The sequence below is a fragment of the Parasteatoda tepidariorum genome, chromosome 5 (assembly GCF_982258835.1).
Source record: "Parasteatoda tepidariorum strain Cologne lab strain chromosome 5, Ptep-v5.0, whole genome shotgun sequence".
Taxonomy (NCBI): Eukaryota; Metazoa; Arthropoda; class Arachnida; order Araneae; family Theridiidae; genus Parasteatoda; species Parasteatoda tepidariorum.
In genome coordinates this window covers 101,104,381-101,118,450 of record NC_141759.1, presented here as the reverse complement: position 1 = coordinate 101,118,450, position 14,070 = coordinate 101,104,381, and the positions used below count along the sequence as shown (strand labels likewise).

General features: G+C 26.7%; 1 protein-coding gene across 7 annotated transcripts in view; it reads right to left on the bottom strand.

The window, feature by feature from the left end:
* The window catches only part of LOC107443004 (septin-9), a 92,087-nt gene that overhangs the window by 10,911 nt on the left and 67,106 nt on the right, over window positions 1-14,070 (bottom strand). For 2 of the 7 annotated variants that reach the window (XM_087164641.1, XM_087164640.1), the window contains exons 4-8: window positions 9,414-9,587; window positions 8,110-8,253; window positions 6,295-6,376; window positions 4,905-5,042; window positions 513-630 (exon numbers count right to left, since the gene is read on the bottom strand). In XM_087164641.1, coding sequence (XP_087020767.1) covers window positions 513-630; window positions 4,905-5,042; window positions 6,295-6,376; window positions 8,110-8,253; window positions 9,414-9,587 — 656 coding nt within the window. Of the gene's footprint in view, window positions 1-512; window positions 631-4,904; window positions 5,043-6,294; window positions 6,377-8,109; window positions 8,254-9,413; window positions 9,588-10,439; window positions 10,524-12,424; window positions 12,717-12,764; window positions 13,253-14,070 lie in introns of those variants that run through there. The other 5 variants (XM_087164644.1, XM_087164642.1, XM_087164643.1 and 2 more) reach the window with 5 other exon arrangements.

Here is a 14,070-nt window from a genome sequence, read left to right as displayed (position 1 = left end):
ATTATAACTCAACTTAAGATTCAATATTTAGTTGAAAACATACTTCTGCTTTAAGAAATTGAGCTTTAGTGAATTCAAGTTTTATAAATACTAAATATTAGATTTGTTAATAAAAATAGTACTATTTATGCTATAAGGCTACAAAAAAAAGAAGAAAAAAGAACTAGAAACGAAGCTACAAAGAGTAAACAGATTTACAAAAAAAAGAGGAACTTCTAGTTTTAAAAAAGTGATGATCAGGTTAGGATTGATATCAGATTTTTAATTACCACTTGTTATATTTAATAGCCCTGTGGCCAACGGCGTTACTCTATACCTACACACAAAGAAAAGCTTCCTAAACTAAATACTGCTTTTAATAGATTGACATAGTTTCTCAATGTCTTTGAAAATAAAAAAAAGTAAACAAAAAAAATAATAATTATTATATTTATTGTATGTATGTTGAGAAGAATGTATCAAGCAAAAAAAAAAAGTATTAGTTATTTTGAGTACAGGGAAACTAAACTTACTCTTTGCTTAAATGTTATCCTTTCATCAACAGTAAGAGTATCAGCTTTGGCTATAACAGGAACTATATTGACTATTTTATCTAAGCGCTTCATAAATTCAGCATCTAGTGATGTTAAACTAAAAAAAGGTAAACCACTTTAAGACTTATTGAAAGAAAATTTAAGGGAAAAAAGGATAAATGACATAAGTACAAAACACCATTAATACTATGTACACTATGTAATATCGTAACCAAAAAACAAACAATTTCTAATTTTTTTACCAATTTTGGGAACAGATTTATCATACTCAAATAACACAAAAAAGTATACCAATCCCTAGAAGGCCATCACCATTTATCAAAAAGAATTTATTTTTAACAGTTAGAATTTAATCGAAAGAGAAAAACACTGAGTATGAAAGAGTGCCTATATAATATTAATTACTTTCTGAGTATTCTGTCACCATCACTCTGTTATCAGTTACCTGCAAATTTATGTCAAACATCATTATATGTCTTGAATACGCATCATAATATCAACTGAATGAGACGCACTTAACATAATTCATTGAATAATTTGATATGTTAAAAATAGAATACTTAAAATGCCTATGATCCAAACATGGAACATTTAATTTTTAACTAATATTTGACTTACACACATCATTCAAAAATAAAATTTTGAACTTGACGCCTAACAGTGGATTATAATATCCCCTTAAAACAGTGTTTGAAAAAACCCGGGGGAAATTGGGTTTTCTCATTTAGTGCTCATAAACTACTTAATGTGAAAATATTTTTATTTATTAAACACTGCTGTTTAAGCTTAAAAATAGAAATAAATCCAAAAAAGCTTATATAAAATATATATATTAAAATTGAAATAAGTTTAAAGAATGAACTATCACTAATACATGTTTAAATCTTTATTCTTAAATACATAACGTTTCACAATTTTTAACTGAAGCACTATAAAATATAAATGCAACAGTAATATAAAAGGAACAAGTTTATTAATCTTTTTGTTTTAGTTTGTTGTATATATAAATTTATATATATATATATATATATTATAAATTTATATATTATAAATTTATAATCAATAAATCAGTAAAAACTAAAATTTCAACTGATTTTTACCTTTAATAAAATAAAACTGGAATAAATATTTAATGGTCCCTCATGTGTTTATAATACGATTAATAGAAAGTGAAACTAAAATTACGTATAATTATAAAGAGTATTAGTTACTGGTCCTATTTTTCAAATATTTAGCCTTAGAAAAAAATACTGCATTCTTAGATAAATTTTAACTCTATAATTTCAAAAAAAAATTAATCTTAAAATTATAAAAAAACATACATAAAAAGTTTTAGCTTATTTTTTTAAAACCAGAAAATAAAGCTTTAAATTTGTTAATTGTTGTTTAATGTATCACTAAATAGAAAATGTTTTCTCATTTGTTTTCAAAATTTTTAAACAGGATTAAAAGAAACAAAATAAATTATATTCAACTGAAATCTTGAAAATAATATTTAAAAAATCTTTAAAGTAATATTTTAATTTTTAACTGTTTTTTATTGGTGATAAGCTTTCCCCAAATAGTTAAAAATTGTCAGCAGATGTTAAGGGTTAACTAAAAAAAAGATCCATTTTTTTTATTTATTATTATTATCATATAGCAGATTCAAAGTGTTTACATTTCTCTCTTAGATGGTGATACACTGTTACTAGTTCTGTAGCTTTATCTATTCCTAATCTATTTTGTAGTTTACTCTACACCAAGCCGAAAGTTCTTTCGATAGAGACAGAGAATGCTGGTGCTGAGTGTAAAGAAAAAATAATTAACAGAAATTTTGAGGAAACTTGGAATTTTTTAAAATTTTTTTGCCATAATTTTCCACTGTTTTTTGATGAAAACTGTTGAATAACAGTGTCAAGCATCATTGATTTTGGAAAATATTCAGGATCGAAAATTTTGAATGCCATAACATCTGACAGAAATTCTGGATGTTTAGAAAGACAGTTTTTCGCTAATTGCTTTTGTTCATCATTTAAAAATTGTCCCCTTGTTTCGGGATCCAGGATGTATATGCTAATAAATGAGGTGGCTGAACAGCCTGATGGAATTTTTTTACAAAATGTTTATGGGGTTCTAATTCATCACACAATTAATTCATAACAGCTTCTGAAATTAATATGTTTTCAGATTGAAGCTTTTTTAAAGCTTCAGAAACAATTGATATCTGTTTTTCCAAATTGATAGTTTATTGGTAAAGCCCAACATAATTTAATATTTTTTACATATTATTATTAGATTCATTTTGATGTTCCAGAGCAATCTCTTGATATTTATGGTAATTATTGGCAAAAGTTTTTACTCAGTCACAATATGAACTCCATCTAGTATCATTTGGTAAATGAGGCATCAGGCAGTTTTTTTCATTTGCCCATCCATGTGCTTGATGCCCATTTCTAAAATATTTGTCAACTTTAACGATGTGTTTAATGATAGTAGTAGGAAATACTTCTTTTTCAACCAAATTTAAAAAAACCAATTTGTGAAAAAACCCACTAAGTGGGTTTTTTCAAGGTGAGACCACCCAATAAAATCCGGGTGGGTTTTTTCAAAGTGGGCCCACTTGGCGAACCCTGCTTTAAAAGCTTGTAGCTATTGTAATTGTAATATAAAAATTGGATTTTTGATAAATTATAAGGCAGACAAAAAATTACAAATTTTAAATTTATAAAATTCATAAACAAATTATGGAAACTGAAACAAACTAAATGCAAAAATGCTTCATAGTTTAAATTTTAAACATAAGAAAAATAATATTATTCAAACTTTAATTGTTCCTTAAATTCAAACTTAAAGTTCATGTTCTATTTTTGGAACATTGAGAGGTAAACGATTAATTCACATAACATAAAAAATACGATATAAAAAGCAAATAACATTCATTATGCACAATAGTAATCAAAAATACATAAAATTTCATTACAAGTGCAGCAAATGGGGACCACTTATATACCACTTAAGCAATATATTTTAAAGAAAAGATTATGATTTGATGTCAATATTCTGTATTACAACAAGGCCCTTATCTCCCCTTAATATTGACCCCAACTGGACCACTTATTATATTACCGGGTATTAGTGTACTCTATGAAAGGAAATAATTATAGGCCTGATAGTAAAATTATAATTCATAGTATCCTATAGAGCCGCAATTTGGCCCTATACGTTACTATGAATTATAATTTTTTTATTAAAATAAAATTAAAGTAACAAGCACAATGAAATTTTTTTTTTTTTAAATAAATGAAAATTTGCTACAGATTCCAAAATATTAAAATAATTTATAAAAATTCAATAAAAAAGTTATGTATGTGGGCTTTATAGAGGCCCAATGAAAAAATCTGGATATTTTTCAAAAAAATCAGGACAACAAATTAAAAAAAAAAAGGTAAACTAATAAGTACAATTTGCTCAAAAACTATATAAGAATAAAAGTAAATTTTACCAACAAAGAAAAATAAAATGCAATATTTTTAATTTCAGAATTACCTTTGTTTAGAATAGAAAATTTAATAGTTTCTAGTATAATTTTGTTGATTGTGAACAACTTATAAAAGTTTCAATTCAATACATGTGGAATATTACTGTTGCATTGGGAAAAAAAAAAATAACGAAAGTCATCAGTTAGCATTCCCTTATACAATATAGATTAAAATTTGTTAATAATTCAAATTTTCCTTAATCAAATTCTTTAAATAAGGTTTCAATAATATCCAAATATAAACACAGAGAATGCATCATTTCGTATATAAAAAAAAAAAAAAAAAAAAAAAAAAAATGAAAATCCCTTAATTCATCAGTTCAAAATTCCATGATATGATTAGTGTATTGCTGATTAGAAATTATTTCTTTTTTAAAATTATGTGGGAGAGGCAAATCAGTAATTGTGAAATTACAAAACACCTGTCAAGATTTTTAACAGCATTTCTGAAAATAATAAACATAAACAGGATCCCTGTTTTTATAATCATAAAAATTTGATAATGTAAATTTGGTTATAAAATTTCCTTTTCATAGTATGACTGAATACTTTAGCCATGTAAATAATCAATAGATGGTTTCTAGATTGGAACTATTGAATTTTGAATTTCTACAAAAATTATTAATTAAAATATAAAGATTTATCAAAAATCTAAATCTTTCCCAGTAAAATTCAAAAAATTTAAATTTTTTGATATCTTTGTTTAAATGGTTTATTATTTAACTGCCTTTTGTCATTTTAATAATTAATACAATACAACATTAATTAATACAAAAAGATATTTGCTACTTTAATGTGGTTCGATAGCACATATAAATTTTTTGGAACTTATTAATATGATGTCCACTTACGAGTGCCCAGAGGGAGGAATGAAGTATAAACAACAATGAACTCTAGTATCTGGTATGTATTTCTTTCGTGCAACACTCTGCTCTTCATTTAAGTACTTTTCATATTGCTGATTTATATATTCTAAAATGGGTTGCCAACTGAAAAGGAAAGAAAATAAATAGGTATTGTTTTTCTACAAGAAACATTTATTTTAACTCTGTACTTAAAAGTGAGTCAATAAAAGGCCTTAAATAGGTAACTATACAAGTAAGCATATAATAAATCATATGAAACAATTTTAGTTTTCATACATAAAAAATAAATACAAAGAAAAAGTAATAAATTAAAATGCTGTATGCACTTATTAATTAGCCTATTTTAAAGTCACCCCCTCGGAATATTAAGATTGAGTCTTAGAACGTGAAGAATCAATCAAAAGTTATTCAGAGATGACCGATTTCTTTTTGCACTCTGTATAATAAATAGAAACAAGCTTAGTGTGTTGTCAATTTCTTGACTTTTGAGAATGAAAAATGATAAATTAATAACATGCATACAAACCCTCTAATATTTGATAATTTAATTTTTTAAACTAACAGAATTTTCATAAAATCTTTATCAAAATTTTAGGATATGACAATTCCTTTATTTGCAGTAGTTAACAAAATTTTGTTTATTCTAAATATTAATATTAATGTATAAACTATTAATGCATAAAATATTAATATATTATCTTTGCTACCACTAAAAAAATATTTTCTAAAACCATAGAAATTCTGTAGTAGTTGTGTATGCATATATATTAAATTTTTACACTTTAAAATTTCTAAATAAAATGCTACAGAAACACATTCAAATCATTTCTGAAAAAAAAAATTACGTACATTTAAATATAATAATCAAGACTTTAGGACATGACAATTCCTTTATTTGCCCTTTAATATATCTGTTTGTATCAGTTAACAAAATTTTGTTTATTCTAAATATGAATAAAATAAATGCGAAAGAAATAAGTTAATTTACAAAATATTAATATATTATCTTTGCTACCACTAAAAATATTTTCTGAAATCATAGAAATTCTGCAGTAGTTGAGCATGCATAGATGTTAAATTTTTACACTGTCAAAATTTTAAATAATATATGAAAAAATAATAAAATATAAAATAGTGCTTTTATGTTTAATTAGATATTAATTTATGTTCAATGTTTATTCTCCTAGTACATTTGCGTGGAGTGTTTGCACGCTCCAGCGAATAATATATGGGTATCAAGTGCTGCTGCTAAAAATAAGGTAAAAAATAAATAAATGAAAACATAGAAACCTATTTCATGTGGTAAATGTTTTAAAGCACACTTTACAGCTTTAGTAATAACTGTGATAATTAATAAAATGATTAATAATAATACCAGTTTTCATTATTTATGTGATCTCCGAATCCTGGAGTATCTGTTACAGTTAATCGTAACCGCACACCTTTTTCTTCAAGAACTGTAAAGAGAAATAAAAAAAATTGAGTATTTTTAAATAAATAAACAAATTCAAAGAAAGAAGAAATAAAAGTCTACAACAGTAACAATTAAGATGGAACATGTAAAACTTCTCCATTATTAATAACAAGCCTTACAAAAAACCAAAGAAAAACAAGAAACTTTAATTTAAAAAAAAATGTAAAAATTTTTTGGAATATACCAGACTAATTTTAAAAAGGACATACAAAATATTAAAAAAAATTACGTTGCTTTATCTCAGAAAATATAAGTGATTTGGCAGATAATTTGTTAGCTCAAGGCAGTTGTAAAAAACTTATGTACATGGGAAACCTTTTCTGATTAAACTTCAACTAATGGTTTTATCGACGATCTTCTAATGGGTTTCCTATAAGCAGAGCATAAATAATTGGGCCAAATATGGTGGTCAATAATATTTTCAGTGACATACAAAATGCTTCAGGCCGGTTTCTTCTTTACCACATATGAGCGTCAATAAAAACCACATGACTATATACGCCCAATCAAATAGTTTCACAAATGACTTAACTCACCTGGGCTTACTAACTGCAACTGCATCCACAGCTCGACAATGCTTTGATTTGATGTTTATTATTTGAACGTGTTTTCTATGTGCATAATTTGATGTTTGTTATTTAAAATTAAAGGAAAACCAGTCAACAGAACCCCTTGATGCATAGCAAATAAATATTTCTTTCTCTATATCTTTTTTTCAACAATCTCAGAACTATTATTCACGTAAAATGCGTAAAGCAAATGAATCTAATCTTATGTATTGGGGGATTATTATTTTTTTTTTTTAAATTAATAGTAATCTATCATGAACAGAAGAATAATTTAATCTGAATTTTTTTCATAAGTTACAATTTATATACTTTTATAAAAGATAAATAATACGGATGATTCCGAATCATGACATGCCTCTCTAACTAGAATTGACGAGGTGGCGAATAGAGAGTTAATTTTGAGAAATAGTTAAAAATTGAATGATAAAATATTTATTTATTATTGCTAAATGACGTATTGCGTTTACAGAATCAAACGAATTCGTTACACAGATAATTTTATAGTGGATTTTGAACAGTATGTGAAATTCTATTTATTCACATCAGCAAAATGTTTATATGCAATGTTAGCAACTCGTAACGTAAAGGTTCTGTGCATATAAACTATTGCATAGATCTGTGATTTTTACATAAATAAGTTTTTTTATACAACAATATTCATTCAAAACTATGCATACATGGTATCTGCTACATTTTAGATTCTCAAATCCATGACTTTTCATGAATGATTCTAGAAATTTTTGATTACTTACCGAAGCTACAATTTTTTCCGACAAAAACACAACAATAAATTTAAAAAGAATTATAATGACATTAATTGAAATGATAGGTATAACCAAAACTGTTATACTCTGCATCTTCATATTTATAAATTTTAAATTTAAAAAAATAACAGAGTGAATAAAGAGCTGAAGCAATAAAATAGCTAGAAAAAATACCTTCTTAAAAGTAAGTGTAACATAAAAAGCCTAAACAAGAATTTTAAATTGATAAAATTAAAAAAATAAATAATAAATAGATTTAAAAAAAATCTGAAATCACAGAAATTTAAAAGATAATTCGCTCTAAATCTATAACATTTAGTAATACACAAAGAGAACGTTTTAAACAATAAAAATTCATAGAAGAATAAAACACTGAATATTACCATGACTAACTGATTTGACTTCAGTTGTTTTGGGGATTTTATACAATCCATTTTCATTGCCTTCAACTTTGACACAAGTTCTGCGACTAACACTTGCTTTAAACAATGTATTGATTAAAGTTGATTTGCCAAGGCCACTTCTACCTGAAATTAAAATTTAATTCAACTTCAAAATATAATGCATAATTATCCTTATAGCAAAAGAGATCAAAATAACACTTTTTCCCCCACCCAGTTGATGAAAAGAAATTTAAAAACTGCAGTGCAATGCAGTTTATTTTTCACAAATCAACGAAAACTTACTTTGAAGAGAATGTAAGAGGGGCAAATAAAACTAAGACAGTTTCGCAAAAAAAAATTCTTTAACCCCTTTTTAAAATATAAACAAAATTTACCAATCCAACCAGGGATGATCATTCAAGTACTTGGTACAACTTTCGAAGATTATTTGAGAGAATTTGCAATACATTATTCAAAATTATTATATTGATGAAAGTTGAGGGGGAAGACGCATCGACAATGTCAACATTCATCTATGAAAAGGTACTCTGACATAGAGTCGAGTTAACATGTCTTAAATACTAGTCAATTGTATTTTTGTGGTGGTAGGCGCACTAAACAAAGTAAACTTAATTTTTGTTGAATGGCCACAAACACATGCATACTTGTCAACATTGGAGAAAAAAAACTTACATTTTACTAAGTGACATTTTTTTAGGGTGCGCATACAGTTTTGATATATCATGCATAATCTTTTGAGTCAAAAAGAGAAATGATTTGGCTTTGCATAGGAAATTTTTTATCAAAGTTCTGTTTATAACAGTTACCACAGAAATTACTTTTCATCAAAAGCAAGCTTTCAAGCATTTTATCAGAAAGTGATGAACAATATCCAGAATGATTTTTTTAACTTCAGATAAAATTATCTCGAGTTCACCGAGTTGCGCATTTGTTGTGAGAGCTGTATTAAAATTAGTGTTGTGTGTGCAGGATCCCGGTGTGTGTAAATGAGACTGAGAAGCAACAGTGCGAGGAGGACCATGACAAAATCACAAAAGGCAATTCAATTTTCAATGTGAACCATCCATCAAAGTAGGCATGATCATAGCGCGTTCACAGGTCCCCTATGTGAGGGGAGAGTAGAAATTGACAATGCCAACCTTCATATATTAAGAGGTACCGCAAGAATGAATCCAGTTAACATGCCTTATATACTAGTTAATTGATGTTTAACAATTGTAGTGGTAGTTACGACAAAAATATACTTTTGCAAGTATTTTAATAATAGCAGTTTATTTACCTACCAACAACTATAATATTGAATTCAAATCCTTTCTTGAGAACTTTTTTCCTGATTTGATCTTGTAAAGTGTCGATACCTACATAACCAGAAACATCAGTTTTTAGATTGCCCCATTGTGTTGTTTCTGTTAAAGTATCAGCCATGACAGTTATGAAAGCATTCACACTTAATTGACCTGTAAGAAAAATAATAAATAAATATAGTAATTAATGCCATTCATTCTAAAAAGTAATTGACAACTCAAATTAATTTTAAAAAAAAAAACATTTATAAGAATATTTGTTGTTGTTACTAATTCCCATCTGGTCTGACGGAGTCAGACCAGATAAGAATATTTATAATAGTAATACTGCACTATTCTTTTCCCAAGAATAAAAGAAATGATCAAAACTCTTTTGATTCTATACACTGTTAAAAAATGGCAGGAATATTTTCATATCGTGATCTAACAGGCCATCTACAATTGCCCAGGAAGAAGGCGCCAAATGGATTTCAAACCTGCACGTTTTAAAAATGATGCTTTGTGATTATTCCATCGACCATTTTCGTGCTTTAGGATATACAATTACCCATTTTAAAAACACATATTAGAAATCGCTAATAATTTACTAATGTATTCTCACAAAAATTTGAGATACTAACTCACAATATAATTGAAACTACAGTTATATTTTAATAAATACTATTTACCCGTTATAATTGCATACAGTTAAAAATTAAGGGGAAATTTCCATATCATGATCTGTGGCAAAATAATGGTCAAGTCTTGCTATTTCCAGGCAATGGTCCATAAGAAACTAAAAAAAAAAAAAAAAAAAAACATTACAGAAAGGGACCAACTTGAAAGATATATCAACTCATAGCCATTCCCGGGCAAACGTCAGCATATTTTCTTTCTTTCTTCTTTTTAATAAAAAATTTGCAAGATTAAAATCCATTTGGCACCTTAGGGATGGTAATTGGGGCAACAGATCATGATATGGAAATATTCCCCAAATTAATAATTTTAAAATATAGAAACTTTCACCTTTTAATAGGTGAAATACTTCTTCTAGAATAGCATTCTGATGTATTCCTTGCTGTTAAAATTCTAGAGCTTATTCTAGCTTTCTTTCACTGTATACGACATAGGACACAGTTGGTTAAGTGATACAATACCATTAATACATTTTCCATGCCAAAGATTTACTTCGAAAATTAATATAATTTGATTTTACATTAATTTATATCTTCACTTAAACATTCATGGTTTCTTATACTTCAAAAACAGAATAGGTTGATCATACAAAGGTAATTGAACCCTTGAACTGTAATTAAAAATATTATTGACAATTTATCAATGTAAAAGAATACTAATATTAAAATGTAGTAACAATAATGTTTATTAAAGGCTTAATTCTTAATTACATTAATGGTATTTGTTAATGCAACAATACTATGGAGAATAATAAATAAAAAAATATGAAAAACCCAATTAAAGCCTGAAGAAACCAAATTAAAGCCTGAAAAAAAAATCAGATAACTCTGGGAAAAAAGATCCAGTAGGTTAGGTTTCTTTTCTAAAAAAAAAAAAAAAACTGGCTTTTTCAACCCTCCCTTAAACAAAAATGAAAAATGCATAATTTGCTTAGTTCTCTAAAAACAAAGAGTATTAAAGAAAACTACATATAAATTATTTGTTAACATTTAATACATTCAGAACAAACCACCAAAAACATAAAATATTTATTCAATTTATATATACATTGCCATAAAATATTTTTGAAATTTATCACTGCAAAGTGAATGGGGATATTTCCATATTGTGATCTGCCGTGCCAACTACAATCACCAAGGTGCCAAATAGATTTTAAATTTGCACATTTAAAAGCAAGAAAAAACATATAGATGTCTCTCTGGGGCTGACTACGAGTTACACCTTTCGAGTTAGTCCCTTTCTGTGATTTTTTTTTTTAAAGTTTCTACAGGGCCACTACCCGGGAAATGCCAAGACTTGGCAATCATTATGCCACTGATCACAATACTGAAACCTCCTCGAGTGAATTATTATTAAAAACAGTTAAGCATATGAATATCAAGTTTAGTTGTTTATATTTTACTATTGATAAAACTTAACTTATAACAACAAACAAAAAAAATTTAATTATTTCCATTTAGAATTTTTTTAATAACAAATATATGACTTGGTAATAAGACAGAACTATGCAAAAGAAAGAACTACGGCACAGAAATATTTTTCTAAAATAATTCCTATAGCCAAATAAAAAGTACAAAAATAACAATAGAAATAAAAAAAGATTTTAAATGTAACTCTCATAGAGCATTAAATTTACTTTGAAATTTCATAGAATATAGATTATTTGTTTAGATTTAATATTTCCTTACAAACAAGCTTGTTGTTTGCATGTTGCACTTAAATTAAAGCAGCAAATTTAGCATAAATACTGAAATTTATCACAGAAGTTTGAATAATTAATAAAAGCATTGAAACACATGAGCATCAAGCCCAATTGCTTTCATTTTACTTATCAAAAACTGCATTATGATTTCAGAAACTTATCATGAATAACTGCATATAACTTAACTTAAAATTGCACAACTAAAAAACATAAAATTTAGACAATTTCTTTAAAAATAAATATTAATTAATGTAAGGGCGGAATTATGTAAATATATATATATATATATTTTGGCAAAATAACTAAACGAAAGGCGAAAATTCGATTTTACATGTTACTTGACAAAGAATTATTTTTATGAAATAATTTACAAAGCTTATTTATAAAACCCTAAAATATAAAAAAACAACACAATAGAAATATATTACCTTAAATGAAATTCGTAAAAAATTAAAATTTGCTCGATTTAATTCGTACACATTATTTGTTTACATTTAATGTTTCCCTACAAACCAACTAGTATGTGTGTATGTTGTACTAAAAAATATCATCAAATTAAGCATAAAATATTACTGAAATTGATTATTGAATTATTAGTAATTCAATAACTCACTGAAAAGATATGAATATCAAGCCTAGTTGTTTTGATTTTACTTATCTAGAACTCCATCATGATAAAACTATATTAAAAACTGCACCTCAAATAGATAACACGAAATTAATTCATTTTATTCTTAGATGACAAGTATACTAATAAACACTAATAAAACATTATCTCAAACAAAATAAAACTATTTTAGTTAAATTACTTTAATACGAAATGCGTATTAGAAAGACAATTCGATTTTAGTCATTTGACAAGTAAACATTTTTTTTTAATAAAATAATCTCCGCAACCAAACTATAAGAAAATATTAAAATGAAACTAAAATAATAACCAAACTACGTCTTACTTAAAATTCGAAAACACTAATAATGCACAGAAAATATTTTAATAAGATGACATGTTATATAAATAACAAAACGAATAGCACATTACAACACGAGCGCAATCATTCAAATCTGGAAAAAGTCAAGCCAAGCCGGCTACGAATTGTCACCAAGAAATAAAATATAGTTGAAATATTAACTAAATAACCAAGATAGTAACCATACTAAAAAATGCACAAAAAACGAAAAAATTTACCAACATAAGAAACAGATTGTGCCTAGTTTCCTTTACTAACTATTTTACGATTTGCCTTGCACTAATTTATTCTATAAAATAACTCTCAAAAGCGATAAGTAGCTGAATGTGGTAATGAGGCAAACGAACCAGTGAATCACACATAAACCGTTACTACTAGACGATAAGATAACCCTCGCGTGTTGTTGTGATGCAGTTTGTTCGCCAGCGTGAAATTATGCAGCCAATATTGAATGATAGAACAGGGAAAGGTGCGGTTTGGCTTTTAATTTTATTTTGTTGCATACGAAATCCGGTTTTATGGCTGGAATCGCTCGAAAATCCCCTAAAATGCGTGTTTTATTAGTAACCAGAAATTTATATCAGTACTTTTTTGAATAAGGGATTTAATAAAAATCTCGAATGAATACGAAAAAAATTCTATGTAGTCACGTTAGTTATTTTATTTACTTTTAGAAACTGGTTTATTCTAATGTAGACATTGTACTTTACTACACTACGCATATTCTGTTACACATATTATTTATTTAAATCAATGTTTCATGAAAGATACACGGAAAAAAGATATAAGAAATATGTAAATTAAGGAGCATTTTTTTTAATTAAACAAATAATTACTTATTTTTACTTAATACAGTATACTCTCGATATATCGAACTTCGTTATCTCGAAAAACCTTGCTATGTCGATTTTTTCTCGAAATGGGAAACGAATTATTTCGGAAAAATTACAGTGTTTGTTTGTTGTAAACCATTTCTTTTTTATTAAATGCATAATTATTTTTGTCTTACTTTTAAAAATAAAATTATCATCGCTGTATTGAGACTTTAAGTCAATTATCATTACATACATTCATTAATAGTTATTCTTATGTTTCATGACTACTTTTTAAGAGTAATATTTTAGAATATTCCTCGGACTGGGCAAGATTGACTCAACCTTTCATCCCTTCAGTGGGTCGATAAAATGAGTACCACGCACGCTTGGGGACTAAACACTGGGAGGGGGGTCCGCGTTCAACTGACCACCAAACCGGAATATCTATTCCTGCACCTAAGGTCAAGAAAATTGAG